The 20,105-nt window shown below is 39.6% G+C and overlaps 2 protein-coding genes across 2 annotated transcripts; both read right to left on the reverse strand.

Annotated features, from left to right (window-relative positions):
• Window positions 1-4,708: 4,708 nt before the first annotated feature.
• On the reverse strand, window positions 4,709-7,880 carry LOC145423424 (uncharacterized). Its single transcript, XM_080295852.1, has one exon. It carries the CDS (start codon window positions 7,878-7,880, stop codon window positions 5,550-5,552), a length of 2,331 nt encoding a protein of 776 aa, XP_080151978.1. The 3' UTR covers window positions 4,709-5,549.
• A 2,555-nt stretch (window positions 7,881-10,435) lies between these two features.
• Window positions 10,436-12,872, reverse strand: LOC113014902 (uncharacterized). Its single transcript, XM_080296323.1, has one exon. The coding sequence runs from the start codon at window positions 12,603-12,605 to the stop codon at window positions 11,289-11,291; it is 1,317 nt and encodes a 438-aa protein (XP_080152449.1). The 5' UTR covers window positions 12,606-12,872; the 3' UTR covers window positions 10,436-11,288.
• Between the last annotated feature and the right edge of the window lie 7,233 nt (window positions 12,873-20,105).

Consider the following 20,105-nt stretch of genomic DNA (forward strand, 5'->3'; position numbering starts at 1 on the left):
ACTTTATATTGCATGGTAAAGACCCTGCAATATAAAAGAAACCCCAAACAATCTAACGATCCCCTCTGAGCAAGCACTTGGCGACAGCGGGAAGGAAAAACTCCCTTTTAAGAGGAAGAAACCTTCGGAAGAACCAGGCTCAGGAAGGGGCAGCCATCTTCCACGACTGGTTGGGGCATAGATGGTACAAAACATGGACATAGCTTGTTCGTTGGAAACTTGAAGCCAATACAGAAGAACCTTAAGTGTACATTCAGTCTGAAGTCTACCAGATGGCAACAGCTAGCCTGATGCAAACCTATAGAAATCTATAGGAAAACAGCTTTCTTTCTTGATCCACTCCTCCTTAGCACATCTGGTTTTTGAAGACTGGAGTTGGACACCCCTGTTCTATATTGTCTATGGGGCTTGAGGGGAAAGAGTTGTAGTGGTGTATATACATGGGATGTCGAAAGATGGGAGTGGGGAAGAAATGCTCCGTTCCCCTTACTTACTGCAAACTGCCTTTCAGAAATGGGGATAGATGTAGTCAGAAAATGCTAAATACAAGGCAGCACCTTGGAGCCATGTTGTCCATCCCCCATGATCCTCCACGTCTCTGGGTTGAAACGTCTGCTCTTGTGGAGTTTCCATGTGAGATGAACTTTCTGTAGGGATGTCCTTGTTTTTCTCCTCCAGGTCTGTAGTTTCGCTTGTTTTAATCCTCTCTTCCTTTTCAGTTGACTCATTGGATTCAGGTGTGAGCTCAAAACTACTTTGATGGGGTTCACCTTTATCAAGCTCTTGCATTTCTTTTTGCAGAGGCTGTTCATTTTGTCTCATTTCCTTCTCACAATCAGCCAACTTTTTGGTAAGCTCCTGGACTTCCTGTTCCAGAGCGTTGTTTTGTTCCTTTATTCTGTTACTCTCTTCTTCAAAGGATTTGAGTTCTTGCAAAACAGATTTGAGCTCCTTAACTTCTTCCTGAATAGCAATGTTTTTTGCTTCAATTTCTTGTTTCAGGTCTTGGTTTTGATTGTTCAGAGACTCATTTTCCTGTTTTGATTCCTCATACAGTTCCTTAAAATCTTTGAAATTTTCCAGGCTTGCGTTTGCCTCATGGATGTCAGTTTGGAGAGCCTGGATTTGCTGTCTCATTTTAACTTCTTCATTTTGAAAAGTCTGTTTCAGGTCACACATGCTCTGTATTATAGCATCATTTTCTGACCTGAGTGCCTGGTTGTCCGTTTGGAGATCTTTAACTTTTTCCTGCAATGCCAGCTTCTCCATTTCATACTCTTCACGGTTACGGTGCATTCTTTCTTCCAGAGCCTGTTCATTTTGTCTCATTTCCTTCTGACAATCAGCCAACTTTTTGGTAAGCTCCTGGACTTCCTGTTCCAGAGCGTTGTTTTGTTCCTTTATTCTGTTACTCTCTTCTTCAAAGGATTTGAGTTCTTGCAAAACAGATTTGAGCTCCTTAACTTCTTCCTGAATAGCAATGTTTTTTGCTTCAATTTCTTGTTTCAGGTCTTGGTTTTGATTGTTCAGAGACTCATTTTCCTGTTTTGATTCCTCATACAGTTCCTTAAAATCTTTGAAATTTTCCAGGCTTGCGTTTGCCTCATGGATGTCATTTTGAAGAGCCTGGATTTGCTGTCTCATTTTAACTTCTTCATTTTGAAAAGTCTGTTTCAGGTCACACATGCTCTGTATTATAGCATCATTTTCTGACCTGAGTGCCTGGTTGTCCGTTTGGAGATCTTTAACTTTTTCCTGCAATGCCAGCTTCTCCATTTCATACTCTTCGTGTTTACAAGGCATTTTTAAGTTGTTTTTAAGTTGCTCCAGAGCACTTTTCCATTCTTGATCATTTTGTTCATAAGCACTCTCCTTTGCTTGAACTTGTTGTCTCAAAGCTTGATTTTCACACTGCAAATTGGCAACACAATTGTTCAGCTCTGAATTCTCCAAGCAAAGCTTCTCATTTTGTAGTTGTAGTTCCCTTTTTTTCTTGTTTTTAGAAAACCCATATTCTTTGAGAAGCAGTTCAATGGTTTTTCGGAGGTTTTCGTTCTCATATTTGAATTCCCTCACTTGCTGGCGAAGGTTTACATTCTCTTCCATCACATCACTGGAAATGGAGGGGGACTCAGACATTTTTGTAATTTAACTAAAGTTAAAATCTACTACTACTTACAACAGTGCTAACTGTGTTCCTTGTTCACTTCAAAAAAGTGTCTCAAATTACAGTCAAGCGTATAAGCTGTTTGCCTCTTCAGTGAGGTTGTAACTGAATGGACACAGGGTTTGGGTTACTTATATAGATTTCAGATCAAAGGAATTCTAATAGAATGTGATGAGTCATGCTGATGTCATAAGAAACATGTGATGTCACAATGAACATGTCAGATGAAATGATGGAAAAAATAACAATAGCATTGTCTGGTAAATTGATTAATGATTCCATGATCTTTGAACCTGCAATGGACTTTATTAAAAAATGTAACAAGTGAATAAAATGTTTTTAGATAAATGTGTATTTTAATGAAAATTTGCTGAGCTCTTTTGTGCAGGATTGTTATGTGTGCATTGTGCCACATTTAAATCTGGCACAATGTAGACTTTACTTTAAAAATAAAGTAAAACAATTTATGATAAAGTTTAAAAAGTTCTTTATTGGCCTTTCACTGCTCTAATTTCTGAAAGGCAGAAATTAGAAATTTGTATCAGCAGTGTCATCCTCTGAATGCTTCATCACACTGTGAGTTATGTTTTTATCCTTCAAGACTGAGCTGATGGAGAACAGGTTTTTTTTTTAATGTATTTATTTTACTTAAATTCACCAAGTCATCATCATTACCTCAACTTGAGTTCATAGATGATCCAGTTTTAGTTTTTTTGTTATTAAATGTCCCCCTCTGTCCCTACACGTGAAACCCTGTTAAAAATCAAGATTGCTCTAAACGATCCAAGGACATATAAATGTCATCTGTGTGTGTAGCAATTTCTTAAATAAGCATATTAAATAATATTAAATTAATGCACAGTTGAAAGGATTCAGGTCTTTTCTACCTTTTTTTTTTTTTTTTTAAATTCAGTCATATTGTATGATTCTTTCATTTTCTGTAATTCTCTATCATTTTTTTTGCCTGAAGAACATATTGAGGAGCCAGGATTTTGTGATGCATTTGAGCTTTTTCCTGCTGAAAGTCGCTTTGCAGCTCACACATGCTTTGATTTTCCTGTCTGAAAAATATTTGCAGACCAGTGCTTTACTGAAAAGACATCTGGTTATAAGCTCATGTTTTACCAACTAATGTTTTATATGACAGACCTAAAACTCACACTTTTGCTCTGATAAACAGTTCGGCTACATTCTCACATCATATCGTTTATTTGCTGGGTGTGACAACTAAGTACCCCTTCAAAGGACGTTTTGGTAACAGCAGCTAACGGTGTCAAAAACAGCAGCACTTACTGAGAGAAATCCTGAAGAACTCAGCTCAGTATCATTGTCATCAGACAGAAGTAAGCTTCTTTAACAAAGTAACAGAAACACACCGGCCATCTGCAGTCATTATGGGGTACAGAGGGTTAAGTCTGACATCACCATCTTCAAATTCCTCAAATATGAGCGATCCCTCTCATGTACTCATTTTTAATCTTGTTCATTCTGCTTACTTTATATGAATATGGTAGCATTTTCAATTCCTCCACTTCCGCCTCGACTTCCTGTCTTTCTGTTAGTGGCACCATGTCCAAACCATGGATGACAGCAGCTCTGACTATCACTTTCTAAGTCTTCCCTTTTATGTCTTGCTGCTCATTCATCATGCTTACACCTGTCACAAGTCACCACTAATACTTGTCTTCATCCTGTCTGCATCCTCTTTTTTACGTCTCTTCTGGACTGTCCATTGCTTAGGATGGTTGACCCCAGATATTTAAACGCATCTACCTTTGCTACCTTTGTTCTTTGCAACTTTACTGTTACACCTGCTCTCTCTAATTCACACTCGTGTATTCTGACCTTCGTTCCTCTTGTCTCCAGTGTATACCATCACGTCTCCAGGCTCTTTTACACCTGCTCCTTATTCTTCTACAGATCACAATGTCATCTGCAAATATCAGGTATACCATGGCCTTGTGCGACTCGAACCAAAATGAGTACATTTAATCCAAAGCAAATAACCCCAGGCAAACAGATAAGTGTGGGTGAGGAGCTGGCTAAGATGGGACAATGACTTTTAGCCATTTTTCCCTGTGAAGGAAAAAAGATTTCAAACTTGCATGTATATCTTCTCGCCAATAGTATTAGATACAAATAAGGCTTTCATGAAAACACTGAATAAAAATGATACATATTTGCTAAATTAGGATAAAATACAAGGCACAGAGTGATACTAAATGGAGAGCCATTTGTAAACCGTAAGAGTCTCTTCTAAGGGAACAAAGAGCAAAAACAGCCAAACAGCAGCTACATTAAAGTATTTAAAGTTAATTTAAATGAAATAAAGAAATGCAACTAAAGTGGGGTACAAAAAACTTAAAACCACAGATACAGATAAGAACACACTGTCTCACTAAAGTAGCATATTCTCCAAACCTTTGTTAAAATCAAATAAGCAAACAGTACAAAGCTTTAAACTGTTTCACAATTTCTTTTTATTTTATCATGAAATTATGTTAAAGCTCATGCTAAGAAAAGTTTCCAACTGAGTTCAAGAAAATGGAGAAAACCTCCATTAATCTTATAATCAACCATACAAAGAAGATGGAAAAGCAATAGAGAATGCACTGATGCATGCTCAGGCATCCAGGTAAGTAAATCCCAAAAGGCTGAATCTGTTGATCTGGACGTAGCGTTTTCAATGGGAGAAACATTCTCCTTCAGTCACTTGGATGAGTGAGGAAACATTTCTCCCACTGAAAACGCTACGTCCAGATCAACAGATTCAACCTTTTGGAATCTAGAATGCAAATGATGGTTGATAAATAGCTATGTATGCAATGTGACCACTGGCTAAGTTAGGCCAATGCATAGCCAGTGGCCTCAAGGAACTTTATATTGCATGGTAAAGACCCTGCAATATAAAAGAAACCCCAAACAATCTAACGATCCCCTCTGAGCAAGCACTTGGCGACAGCGGGAAGGAAAAACTCCCTTTTAAGAGGAAGAAACCTTCGGAAGAACCAGGCTCAGGAAGGGGCAGCCATCTTCCACGACTGGTTGGGGCATAGATGGTACAAAACATGGACATAGCTTGTTCGTTGGAAACTTGAAGCCAATACAGAAGAACCTTAAGTGTACATTCAGTCTGAAGTCTACCAGATGGCAACAGCTAGCCTGATGCAAACCTATAGAAATCTATAGGAAAACAGCTTTCTTTCTTGATCCACTCCTCCTTAGCACATCTGGTTTTTGAAGACTGGAGTTGGACACCCCTGTTCTATATTGTCTATGGGGCTTGAGGGGAAAGAGTTGTAGTGGTGTATATACATGGGATGTCGAAAGATGGGAGTGGGGAAGAAATGCTCCGTTCCCCTTACTTACTGCAAACTGCCTTTCAGAAATGGGGATAGATGTAGTCAGAAAATGCTAAATACAAGGCAGCACCTTGGAGCCATGTTGTCCATCCCCCATGATCCTCCACGTCTCTGGGTTGAAACGTCTGCTCTTGTGGAGTTTCCATGTGAGATGAACTTTCTGTAGGGATGTCCTTGTTTTTCTCCTCCAGGTCTGTAGTTTCGCTTGTTTTAATCCTCTCTTCCTTTTCAGTTGACTCATTGGATTCAGGTGTGAGCTCAAAACTACTTTGATGGGGTTCACCTTTATCAAGCTCTTGCATTTCTTTTTGCAGAGGCTGTTCATTTTGTCTCATTTCCTTCTCACAATCAGCCAACTTTTTGGTAAGCTCCTGGACTTCCTGTTCCAGAGCGTTGTTTTGTTCCTTTATTCTGTTACTCTCTTCTTCAAAGGATTTGAGTTCTTGCAAAACAGATTTGAGCTCCTTAACTTCTTCCTGAATAGCAATGTTTTTTGCTTCAATTTCTTGTTTCAGGTCTTGGTTTTGATTGTTCAGAGACTCATTTTCCTGTTTTGATTCCTCATACAGTTCCTTAAAATCTTTGAAATTTTCCAGGCTTGCGTTTGCCTCATGGATGTCAGTTTGGAGAGCCTGGATTTGCTGTCTCATTTTAACTTCTTCATTTTGAAAAGTCTGTTTCAGGTCACACATGCTCTGTATTATAGCATCATTTTCTGACCTGAGTGCCTGGTTGTCCGTTTGGAGATCTTTAACTTTTTCCTGCAATGCCAGCTTCTCCATTTCATACTCTTCACGGTTACGGTGCATTCTTTCTTCCAGAGCCTGTTCATTTTGTCTCATTTCCTTCTGACAATCAGCCAACTTTTTGGTAAGCTCCTGGACTTCCTGTTCCAGAGCGTTGTTTTGTTCCTTTATTCTGTTACTCTCTTCTTCAAAGGATTTGAGTTCTTGCAAAACAGATTTGAGCTCCTTAACTTCTTCCTGAATAGCAATGTTTTTTGCTTCAATTTCTTGTTTCAGGTCTTGGTTTTGATTGTTCAGAGACTCATTTTCCTGTTTTGATTCCTCATACAGTTCCTTAAAATCTTTGAAATTTTCCAGGCTTGCGTTTGCCTCATGGATGTCATTTTGAAGAGCCTGGATTTGCTGTCTCATTTTAACTTCTTCATTTTGAAAAGTCTGTTTCAGGTCACACATGCTCTGTATTATAGCATCATTTTCTGACCTGAGTGCCTGGTTGTCCGTTTGGAGATCTTTAACTTTTTCCTGCAATGCCAGCTTCTCCATTTCATACTCTTCACGGTTACGGTGCATTCTTTCTTCCAGAGCCTGTTCATTTTGTCTCATTTCCTTCTGACAATCAGCCAACTTTTTGGTAAGCTCCTGGACTTCCTGTTCCAGAGCGTTGTTTTGTTCCTTTATTCTGTTACTCTCTTCTTCAAAGGATTTGAGTCCTTGCAAAACAGATTTGAGCTCCTTAACTTCTTCCTGAATAGCAATGTTTTTTGCTTCAATTTCTTGTTTCAGGTCTTGGTTTTGATTGTTCAGAGACTCATTTTCCTGTTTTGATTCCTCATACAGTTCCTTAAAATCTTTGAAATTTTCCAGGCTTGCGTTTGCCTCATGGATGTCATTTTGAAGAGCCTGGATTTGCTGTCTCATTTTATCTTTTTCATTTTGAAAAGTCTGTTTCAAGTCAAACATGCTCTGTATTATAGCATCATTGTCTAATCTGTATGCCTGGTTGTCCCATTGGAGATCTTTAACTTTTTCCTGCAATGCCAGCTTCTCCATTTCATACTCTTCACGGTTACGGTGCATTCTTTCTTCCAGAGCCTGTTCATTTTGTCTCATTTTATCTTTTTCATTTTGAAAAGTCTGTTTCAGGTCACACATGCTCTGTATTATAGCATCATTGTCTAATCTGTATGCCTGGTTGTCCCATTGGAGATCTTCAACTTTTTCCTGCAATGCCAGCTTCTCCATTTCATACTCTTCGTGTTTACAAGGCATTTTTAAGTTGTTTTTAAGTTGCTCCAGAGCACTTTTCCATTCTTGATCATTTTGTTCATAAGCACTCTCCTTTGCTTGAACTTGTTGTCTCAAAGCTTGATTTTCACACTGCAAATTGGCAACACAATTGTTCAGCTCTGAATTCTCCAAGCAAAGCTTCTCATTTTGTAGTTGTAGTTCCCTTTTGTTCTTGTTTTTAGAAAACCCATATTCTTTGAGAAGCAGTTCAATGGTTTTTCGGAGGTTTTCGTTCTCATCTTTGAATTCCCTCACTTGCTGGCGAAGGTTTACATTCTCTTCCATCACATCACTGGAAATGGAGGGGGACTCAGACATTTTTGTAATTTAACTAAAGTTAAAATCTACTACTACTTACAACAGTGCTAACTGTGTTCCTTGTTCACTTCAAAAAAGTGTCTCAAATTACAGTCAAGCGTATAAGCTGTTTGCCTCTTCAGTGAGGTTGTAACTGAATGGACACAGGGTTTGGGTTACTTATATAGATTTCAGATCAAAGGAATTCTAATAGAATGTGATGAGTCATGCTGATGTCATAAGAAACATGTGATGTCACAATGAACATGTCAGATGAAATGATGGAAAAAATAACAATAGCATTGTCTGGTAAATTGATTAATGATTCCATGATCTTTGAACCTGCAATGGACTTTATTAAAAAATGTAACAAGTGAATAAAATGTTTTTAGATAAATGTGTATTTTAATGAAAATTTGCTGAGCTCTTTTGTGCAGGATTGTTATGTGTGCATTGTGCCACATTTAAATCTGGCACAATGTAGACTTTACTTTAAAAATAAAGTAAAACAATTTATGATAAAGTTTAAAAAGTTCTTTATTGGCCTTTCACTGCTCTAATTTCTGAAAGACAGAAATTAGAAATTTGTATCAGCAGTGTCATCCTCTGAATGCTTCATCACACTGTGAGTTATGTTTTTATCCTTCAAGACTGAGCTGATGGAGAACAGGGTTTTTTTTATGTATTTATTTTACTTAAATTCACCAAGTCATCATCATTACCTCAACTTGAGTTCATAGATGATCCAGTTTTAGTTTTTTTGTTATTAAATGTCCCCCTCTGTCCCTACACGTGAAACCCTGTTAAAAATCAAGATTGCTCTAAACGATCCAAGGACATATAAATGTCATCTGTGTGTGTAGCAATTTCTTAAATAAGCATATTAAATAATATTAAATTAATGCACAGTTGAAAGGATTCAGGTCTTTTCTACCTTTTTTTTTTTTTTTTTTAATTCAGTCATATTGTATGATTCTTTCATTTTCTGTAATTCTCTATCATTTTTTTTGCCTGAAGAACATATTGAGGAGCCAGGATTTTGTGATGCATTTGAGCTTTTTCCTGCTGAAAGTCGCTTTGCAGCTCACACATGCTTTGATTTTCCTGTCTGAAAAATATTTGCAGACCAGTGCTTTACTGAAAAGACATCTGGTTATAAGCTCATGTTTTACCAACTAATGTTTTATATGACAGACCTAAAACTCACACTTTTGCTCTGATAAACAGTTCGGCTACATTCTCACATCATATCGTTTATTTGCTGGGTGTGACAACTAAGTACCCCTTCAAAGGACGTTTTGGTAACAGCAGCTAACGGTGTCAAAAACAGCAGCACTTACTGAGAGAAATCCTGAAGAACTCAGCTCAGTATCATTGTCATCAGACAGAAGTAAGCTTCTTTAACAAAGTAACAGAAACACACCGGCCATCTGCAGTCATTATGGGGTACAGAGGGTTAAGTCTGACATCACCATCTTCAAATTCCTCAAATATGAGCGATCCCTCTCATGTACTCATTTTTAATCTTGTTCATTCTGCTTACTTTATATGAATATGGTAGCATTTTCAATTCCTCCACTTCCGCCTCGACTTCCTGTCTTTCTGTTAGTGGCACCATGTCCAAACCATGGATGACAGCAGCTCTGACTATCACTTTCTAAGTCTTCCCTTTTATGTCTTGCTGCTCATTCATCATGCTTACACCTGTCACAAGTCACCACTAATACTTGTCTTCATCCTGTCTGCATCCTCTTTTTTACGTCTCTTCTGGACTGTCCATTGCTTAGGATGGTTGACCCCAGATATTTAAACGCATCTACCTTTGCTACCTTTGTTCTTTGCAACTTTACTGTTACACCTGCTCTCTCTAATTCACACTCGTGTATTCTGACCTTCGTTCCTCTTGTCTCCAGTGTATACCATCACGTCTCCAGGCTCTTTTACACCTGCTCCTTATTCTTCTACAGATCACAATGTCATCTGCAAATATCAGGTATACCATGGCCTTGTGCGACTCGAACCAAAATGAGTACATTTAATCCAAAGCAAATAACCCCAGGCAAACAGATAAGTGTGGGTGAGGAGCTGGCTAAGATGGGACAATGACTTTTAGCCATTTTTCCCTGTGAAGGAAAAAAGATTTCAAACTTGCATGTATATCTTCTCGCCAATAGTATTAGATACAAATAAGGCTTTCATGAAAACACTGAATAAAAATGATACATATTTGCTAAATTAGGATAAAATACAAGGCACAGAGTGATACTAAATGGAGAGCCATTTGTAAACCGTAAGAGTCTCTTCTAAGGGAACAAAGAGCAAAAACAGCCAAACAGCAGCTACATTAAAGTATTTAAAGTTAATTTAAATGAAATAAAGAAATGCAACTAAAGTGGGGTACAAAAAACTTAAAACCACAGATACAGATAAGAACACACTGTCTCACTAAAGTAGCATATTCTCCAAACCTTTGTTAAAATCAAATAAGCAAACAGTACAAAGCTTTAAACTGTTTCACAATTTCTTTTTATTTTATCATGAAATTATGTTAAAGCTCATGCTAAGAAAAGTTTCCAACTGAGTTCAAGAAAATGGAGAAAACCTCCATTAATCTTATAATCAACCATACAAAGAAGATGGAAAAGCAATAGAGAATGCACTGATGCATGCTCAGGCATCCAGGTAAGTAAATCCCAAAAGGCTGAATCTGTTGATCTGGACGTAGCGTTTTCAATGGGAGAAACATTCTCCTTCAGTCACTTGGATGAGTGAGGAAACATTTCTCCCACTGAAAACGCTACGTCCAGATCAACAGATTCAACCTTTTGGAATCTAGAATGCAAATGATGGTTGATAAATAGCTATGTATGCAATGTGACCACTGGCTAAGTTAGGCCAATGCATAGCCAGTGGCCTCAAGGAACTTTATATTGCATGGTAAAGACCCTGCAATATAAAAGAAACCCCAAACAATCTAACGATCCCCTCTGAGCAAGCACTTGGCGACAGCGGGAAGGAAAAACTCCCTTTTAAGAGGAAGAAACCTTCGGAAGAACCAGGCTCAGGAAGGGGCAGCCATCTTCCACGACTGGTTGGGGCATAGATGGTACAAAACATGGACATAGCTTGTTCGTTGGAAACTTGAAGCCAATACAGAAGAACCTTAAGTGTACATTCAGTCTGAAGTCTACCAGATGGCAACAGCTAGCCTGATGCAAACCTATAGAAATCTATAGGAAAACAGCTTTCTTTCTTGATCCACTCCTCCTTAGCACATCTGGTTTTTGAAGACTGGAGTTGGACACCCCTGTTCTATATTGTCTATGGGGCTTGAGGGGAAAGAGTTGTAGTGGTGTATATACATGGGATGTCGAAAGATGGGAGTGGGGAAGAAATGCTCCGTTCCCCTTACTTACTGCAAACTGCCTTTCAGAAATGGGGATAGATGTAGTCAGAAAATGCAAAATACAAGGCAGCACCTTGGAGCCATGTTGTCCATCCCCCATGATCCTCCACGTCTCTGGGTTGAAACGTCTGCTCTTGTGGAGTTTCCATGTGAGATGAACTTTCTGTAGGGATGTCCTTGTTTTTCTCCTCCAGGTCTGTAGTTTCGCTTGTTTTAATCCTCTCTTCCTTTTCAGTTGACTCATTGGATTCAGGTGTGAGCTCAAAACTACTTTGATGGGGTTCACCTTTATCAAGCTCTTGCATTTCTTTTTGCAGAGGCTGTTCATTTTGTCTCATTTCCTTCTCACAATCAGCCAACTTTTTGGTAAGCTCCTGGACTTCCTGTTCCAGAGCGTTGTTTTGGTCCTTTATTCTGTTACTCTCTTCTTCAAAGGATTTGAGTTCTTGCAAAACAGATTTGAGCTCCTTAACTTCTTCCTGAATAGCAATGTTTTTTGCTTCAATTTCTTGTTTCAGGTCTTGGTTTTGATTGTTCAGAGACTCATTTTCCTGTTTTGATTCCTCATACAGTTCCTTAAAATCTTTGAAATTTTCCAGGCTTGCGTTTGCCTCATGGATGTCAGTTTGGAGAGCCTGGATTTGCTGTCTCATTTTAACTTCTTCATTTTGAAAAGTCTGTTTCAGGTCACACATGCTCTGTATTATAGCATCATTTTCTGACCTGAGTGCCTGGTTGTCCGTTTGGAGATCTTTAACTTTTTCCTGCAATGCCAGCTTCTCCATTTCATACTCTTCACGGTTACGGTGCATTCTTTCTTCCAGAGCCTGTTCATTTTGTCTCATTTTATCTTTTTCATTTTGAAAAGTCTGTTTCAGGTCACACATGCTCTGTATTATAGCATCATTGTCTAATCTGTATGCCTGGTTGTCCCATTGGAGATCTTCAACTTTTTCCTGCAATGCCAGCTTCTCCATTTCATACTCTTCGTGTTTACAAGGCATTTTTAAGTTGTTTTTAAGTTGCTCCAGAGCACTTTTCCATTCTTGATCATTTTGTTCATAAGCACTCTCCTTTGCTTGAACTTGTTGTCTGAAAGCTTGATTTTCACAGTGCAAATAGGCAACACAATAGTTCAGCTCTGAATTCTCCAAGCAAAGCTTCTCATTTTGTAGTTGTAGTTCCCTTTTGTTCTTGTTTTTAGAAAACCCATATTCTTTGAGAAGCAGTTCAATGGTTTTTCGGAGGTTTTCGTTCTCATTTTTGAATTCCCTCACTTGCTGGCGAAGGTTTACATTCTCTTCCATCACATCACTGGAAATGGAGGGGGACTCAGACATTTTTGTAATTTAACTAAAGTTAAAATCTACTACTACTTACAACAGTGCTAACTGTGTTCCTTGTTCACTTCAAAAAAGTGTCTCAAATTACAGTCAAGCGTATAAGCTGTTTGCCTCTTCAGTGAGGTTGTAACTGAATGGACACAGGGTTTGGGTTACTTATATAGATTTCAGATCAAAGGAATTCTAATAGAATGTGATGAGTCATGCTGATGTCATAAGAAACATGTGATGTCACAATGAACATGTCAGATGAAATGATGGAAAAAATAACAATAGCATTGTCTGGTAAATTGATTAATGATTCCATGATCTTTGAACCTGTAATGGACTTTATTAAAAAATGTAACAAGTGAATTAAATGTTTTTAGATAAATGTGTATTTTAATGAAAATTTGCTGAGCTCTTTTGTGCAGGATTGTTATGTGTGCATTGTGCCACATTTAAATCTGGCACAATGTAGACTTTACTTTAAAAATAAAGTAAAACAATTTATGATAAAGTTTAAAAAGTTCTTTATTGGCCTTTCACTGCTCTAATTTCTGAAAGGCAGAAATTAGAAATTTGTATCAGCAGTGTCATCCTCTGAATGCTTCATCACACTGTGAGTTATGTTTTTATCCTTCAAGACTGAGCTGATGGAGAACAGGTTTTTTTTTATGTATTTATTTTACTTAAATTCACCAAGTCATCATCATTACCTCAACTTGAGTTCATAGATGATCCAGTTTTAGTTTTTTTGTTATTAAATGTCCCCCTCTGTCCCTACACGTAAAACCCTGTTAAAAATCAAGATTGCTCTAAACGATCCAAGGACATATAAATGTCATCTGTGTGTGTAGCAATTTCTTAAATAAGCATATTAAATAATATTAAATTAATGCACAGTTGAAAGGATTCAGGTCTTTTCTACCTTTTTTTTTAAATTCAGTCATATTGTATGATTAAATGCTGTTGCTGCTGCTGCTGACATGAACACTGAAATCGGATGTATTCTATGGATGTTCATTTAAATTTGTTTGCTGCTTGTGTGATTACAGATGCAGTGAGAATCATGTTTCCCAGGCTTCCACTGAAGACATCCTAAAACTTTCCACATACTGAGGATAGAGGACGATGCTATGTCACTGCTCCTGTCCAAGGAGAAGAGCCTACAGGTTCTTTGTGTGAACAAACTCATTTTAATGGAGGAATTTGTGTTGTGCGTCACATTCCCTGTAGACTTTTTCTTCTTTTGTGTTATGTAGTGTGTGGTTTCCATTATACGAAAGCATTGTGTGCTTTTGAGGACCCCAGGTTTTGAGAAAAATAGTCGTTTGATTCTTTTGTGTGTGCTTCTTTTTATTTAAGGCGTGTTTACGTAGTAATGTTGTCGCTGGTCTGTATATCCACAGTTAGGTTTTGCTCTAAAAAAAAGCAGCCCCTGGGCACCTTGCATTTACACTTATGTTGTTGCGCCCCTGTGGATATGAGGGATATGTGGACTGTTATTTCGTGATTACAGAGGCTAAAATACCACACATGCTAAATGTTTACAATTAGAGCGTCGGAAAGCGCCACAAGGCTTTTCCTTGAAAATCAGAGGGAAGCACATTGATTGTTTCCTTCCTTTATTTACCATGTTTCTTGGCAGAGGTAAGGTGAAGTGTCTGAATCAGGGCATTTTTAAATGCCAAACACGCTCAGCTTAACAGGAGGCAAATGTCATTCAGAAGGTCAGTGTTTCATAAGTGGAAATCTGTGTTAAGGTAAACTATTTAGATGGTGGGCTTTTAACTTTTCCTCACAATGGTGAGTCCATTCATATTGTGACTGCAGTATGATAACACAATTTCTAAGTCATTTAATTCTGTCTGTTTGTATTGTCTCACAGCCCGCCTGCCTGTATTCAAAGCATAAACAATTGCTTTAATCTCTGGGCTCTGCTGCAGTGCTCTTGCTTTACAGTTGGGCCTACCTCAGTGGAATGAAAAGCAAACAGTACAGTGGAAGAGCAACTTGATAATTATCTTTTCAGTTTATAAAGTGGGCAACTTTAGCCTCACATGAGCTTGATTAGGAAAATATACTATTATGTTTGAGTGGGATTTGGCATGTGAGTGATTAGGTGTAGCAGTACAGATTGGGGAAAAATATTTGTTTACAAATAAATCTCAATAATTTGCACTGTGAGTTTTACTTTGTGTGTAGGCTTTGATTAGCTAGTGTGTACTGCTGCTCTGAGGTTCACTGTTATTTGTTAATTTAGACAGCTGAATCAAATGAGATATAACCAGATATCACCTAAGCTGTCATAAATAAGTATATAGTGTCATGGTCCTGGGTCGTGCGACCCGGTGTTTTGTGTTTAGTCTATTTTGATGTTTATTGATTGTTTAGGTTCATTAAGGTAGTCCAGCCATTTGTATATATCACCCTTGCATTACGTCTCCCTTGCCCTTCGTGTGTTTATGTCTGTGCGTCTTGTACTGTCAAGTTCATGCTGTCAGTATTGTCACCTCCCCCTGTACTACGTCTCCCCGGTTCATGTCTCATGTTTCCTGTTTTACTTTGAAGGCCTGCATTCACTGTCAGTGTATTCAGTTTCACTCCTCCTGTCCTGTCGTTAAGTTCATGTGTGTCAGCTGCGTTCCCATGTGTGGCCACTTCCCCTGATCATCCCTCATGTGTATTTAGTCTCTGTGTTTCTGACAGTCTGTGTCGCGTCGTCTGTGTTCCCACCCTCCGTGTTTCCATGCCTGGTCTGTCGTCCACGCCATGTTTCCCATGCCATGCTTCCAAGTTTCCTGTCTAGGTTTTTCTTATTGTTTGTTTAGATTCCCCAGTTTAGGTTTGTGTTAATTTTGCTTCAGTTTGCCTTGCCCTTTGTTTGTACCTTTTCTACCAGCCATATTAAACGGCTCGCTTTCTGTTACGCTCACTCCCGTCTGCTCACTTGTGTACGCACCTGGGTCCATTACACACACCACCGCACGGCCTGTCTCTGCAGACCGTGACATATAGTATGAATGAGACAGGTGCAACCCTAATCTGGGAACCACCCCTGGTAGGCAAGGCTGGTTTTTCCCTTTAATAAGGACAGGGGCAGGTAATTGCCAACTTAGCAACTTTGTTACTATATTTAGCAAGTTTTCAGACCCCTTATCAACTTTTTTTCTAAAAAGTAACTAGCGACAAATCTGGCAACTTTTTCTGGTGTTTTTGGAGACGTTGACTTGAAATGTATCGCATATGTGTCGCTCTTACACTCAACAAGCGGGCGTGCTCCTGTGTGCACCTCACCTGTGCCAAGGCGCTCACAGGCGGCGGCCTTAACTCCATCTTGTACACCCGACTGAAGTTATGTCCATTTTGATTGTTAATGTAGTTTGTTAACAACGTTATGGCTAAAATGTTCTTCTTTTGCTGTTACTTTTTGTGGATCACAAGGTTTAAAAGTACTTAAACACACAAACACACTTTTGCTGGTCCCAAATCTGGATAAAGGAGGAGGGTTTGAATTGTGACATTAAAAAAAACAATAATTCCTAAAAAGAAATTTAATTTGTAGTTCTAAATATATTCCAAATGCGTTTAGGGTGTTTTTTACTCACATTATGCCTCTTCCACAATGTTATTTTTCTCTCCTACAGCAGCCATTCCAATTACATAGGCATGACCAATTATGTAAATTAAGCGATGCCATCATTTAGCGACTTCTAGTGACTTTTAGGATGGCCAATAGCGATGTTCCTTACTGAGGAGTTGGCAGCACTGATTAGTCGAGCTCTTGAGTGAACCTGGAGCTGTGTGACTGCCTGGTCTACGCTGTGCTATTTGGCCTTTTTAACTTTTCTATGGCAGCTTGATGTGGGTTGTGTGAGTACAAGAAAACAATTATTAGAATATGATGTGTCAAATTTGTTTAGATCAGAGGAATAAGGAAGGATTTGTCTGTGTGTTTTAGTTTGGCTTAGCTGTAGGCTTGCGAGTGTGTGTAATTGTTTAGAGGGAAAGGATTCACATTCACTTACGTGCACTTACATAGACATATGGGTACGCGCACACATAGGCACTCACGTGCTTGTGCATACACACACAGACACAGAGTTTGCAGCACACCATGGGGGTTTTATGATGGGGTTGCTTCTACAAAACTGTTTCACAGACAAAGGAGTGAAGATTTGCAGAGGGACACCGGCCTTGCACATCTCCCCTTCTAGAAGATGCATGCTTAAATGAAGATGAATAAAGATGAATAAAGGTTTTTGTGAAAATGATTACTGAGTTCTGGTGCCATCTCTGGATGTCCAAGGAATAAAAAGAACCGGGGTGAAACTGATTTCGCAACAGTTGATTAGTCTTCTATTGGAGTGGTAGGTCACAGAAAATGTTCTGCTTGAGTTTTGGTAGAGTTTTGAAGTTATTTGTACCCCTGTAGGAAAAAACATAATTTAACGCTTCTGGAGAAACTTGTAGTGGACTCCGTCACCCCTGGCTGATACTTATTAGTCAAACTTATTAGTCGAGTGGACCACATCAGTCCAGCTCTGAGGTCCTTACACTGGCTGCCTGTCCGTCAGAGGATAGACTTTAAAGTTCTGATGCTGGCCTATAAAGCTCTGAATGGTTTAGGACCAAAATACATCAATGACCTCCTGACCCAGTATGAACCATCCAGATCCCTCAGGTCATCTGGATCCGGTCTTTTATCAGTTCCCAGAGTCAGAACCAGACACGGAGAAGCTGCATTCAGCTTTTATGCTCCTTATATCTGGAACAAACTCCCAGAAAGCCTCAGATCAGCTGAAACACTCAGTTTATTTAAATCCAGGTTGAAGACTCACCTGTTCTCAGCTGCATTTGAATAAAGCACCAAATCCACACTTTAAGCTTAAATTTCAAAACTTACATTTAACTACTGATTTTATCTACTGTTCTGATTTTATCTGTTTTGATTTTATATACTGTTTTGTTTGTTTGTTTGTTAATTAGTTAGTTAGTTTATTTGCTTGTTTTAATCAATTTTAAATCATGCTTTTTATTTGTTCTTGTTTCTAATGTCTCTGTAAAGCACTTTGAATCACCTTGTTGTTGAATTGTGCTATACAAATAAACTTGCCTTGCCTTGCCTTATTAGGGTGCGACCCTAACCTGGAGACAGGTAACTGAAAAACAGATATGACGCAAAGTGGGAGGGATATTCCTTCTGAGGTAAAGTGTTCAGTGATGTCCTATTTTATTTTACAGATTGCCAAGCTGCTGCTTTGCCGCGGTGGATTTCTTGCTGTTGGGCCAAGGTGCTGATACGCTGGTGGCTCTATTGTAATTTGTGGTTTCATCCACACTCCGGACTCACATATAAACACAGACGGTTTCCATCTGATCCGGGCAGACAGAACAATGGAGAGTGGCAAGAAGAGAGGAGGAGGTTTGGCTGTGTTTGTGAACAATAGATGGTGTAACTCAGGGCATTTATCTATCAAAAAGATGCTATGCTGTTAGGACATTGAGCTGCTAGCGGTTAGCATGAGGCTGTACTATCTACCGCAAGAGTTTACACACGTCACTGTGATAGCTGTGTATGTCCCGCCCTCTGCTAACGCTGCAGCAGCCTGTGAGGTCCTGCACACTGTAACCAGCAGACTTCAAACACAGCACCCTCAGGCCCTTTTCCTGATCTCTGGCAACTTTAATCACATCTCCCTGTCCTCCACTCTCCACACCTTCACCCAGCACGTCACCTGCCACACCAGAGACATTAAAACATTGGACTTATTGTGTGCCAACACCAAGGAGGCATACAGCTCATCACCTCTCCCTCCCCTGGGGGCCTCAGATCACAACCTTGTTCATCTCCAGCCTGTGTATAAACCTCTGGGACACGGAGAACCAGTTGTGAAACGCACCGGAAATGGTCGGCAGAGACTGAAGAGGCCCTAAGGGACTGTTGTTTTTTTTGGTTTTTTTGCCTGTCACGTTTGGCTCTTTTACCATCAGAATTATTGTCTAAAGGCGAAGAAAGATGCCCAACGAATTTACTTTACCAAATGGACCGTCCCAGCCTTGCCATAATGGTCTATTTGATTCACCTTTTATTGTTTATTTTATTTTATTTTCACTTGCTAAATACGGGACAGACTTGACTGGGGAAAAGAAAGGGGAGAAAGAAAGAGGGAAAGACAAAACAGCGGGGAAGAGGGACGGGGATAAAGGGCAAAAAACAAACCAACAAAATAAGCAGACAAAAAATACATATATCAATCACCTGGCAGCCAGCTGTGCCAGAGTGACCGAGCCCCAGGCCGAGAGGCCGAGGGCACCCCACCGCCGAAGTGGCCCGAGCGAGCCCCAGGCTCCAGGTCCCGACAAGCAGCCACCAAGGAGTGAGCCAGTGCGTACCTGGACGCCCACCCCCGGACACAAAGAACCACCAACGCACCGATGTCTGAGGGAGTCCGCCACTGGCAGGGGAAGTGGTGGGGGGAGATAGGCCTCAATACCTTGGAGGGCCTGAGATGTCCCTAGAGAGGTGGCATCTGATACCCAACCTGACATATAGACACAGACATACAGGCACACACAGATATAAACATCCATTTCCACCCTCATGCTCTCATATGCAATTACTCAACACTCACCCAACGTGGAGACAGACATAGAGAGACACTGTACACACAATCACACTCCCCAAGCGTACTCTAAACCCAAGGTCTAGGTACCCTTGCCCCTGGAGGGGGAAACTGCACCCAGACCCAGGTAGTGTTACCCTCTTCCCTGGGGTGGAGAGAAGCAGACTGCCCCGACTCGGCAGCAGCAGGGAGGCCCCAAAGTAGATGTCTTTCTGAAAGCGCTGTACCTAAGTTTAAGAATATAATCCACCCACTGTTATCATCTTCAATGCGTCTTTAACCCTGTAACAACAGAGAGCAGAGCAGCTATCTGAACGCTACTCCAAAAGAGGTCGATTATCTTGTTAATAATTTTACCTCCTCACTACGTACGGCTCTGGATACTGTAGCTCCTGTGAAAACTAAGGTCTCAAATCAGAAGTACCTGACTCCGTGGTATAATTCTCAAATACGTAGCCTAAAGCAGATGACTCGTAATCTGGAGAGGAAATGGCGTGTCACAAATTTAGAGGATCATCATTTAGCCTGGAGAAATAGTTTGCTGCTTTATAAGAAAGCCCTCCGCAAAGCCAGAACATCTTACTATTCATCACTGATTGAAGAAAATAAGAACAACCCCAGGTTTCTCTTCAGCACTGTAGCCAGGCTGACAAAAAGTCAGAGCTCTTTTGAGCCAACCATCCCTTTAATGTTAACTAGTAATAACTTCATGAACTTCTTCACAAATAAAATGTTTATCATTTGAGATACAAATGGTTACAAATGATCTTCTTATGGCCTCTGACAGTGGACTCATCTCTGTGCTTGTCCTGCTAGACCTCAGTGCAGCATTTGATACTGTTGACCATAATATCCTATTAGATTAGAACATGCTGTAGGTATTACAGGT

Source organism: Astatotilapia calliptera, chromosome 22, assembly GCF_964374335.1.
Source record: "Astatotilapia calliptera chromosome 22, fAstCal68.1, whole genome shotgun sequence".
NCBI classification, from domain to species: Eukaryota; Metazoa; Chordata; class Actinopteri; order Cichliformes; family Cichlidae; genus Astatotilapia; species Astatotilapia calliptera.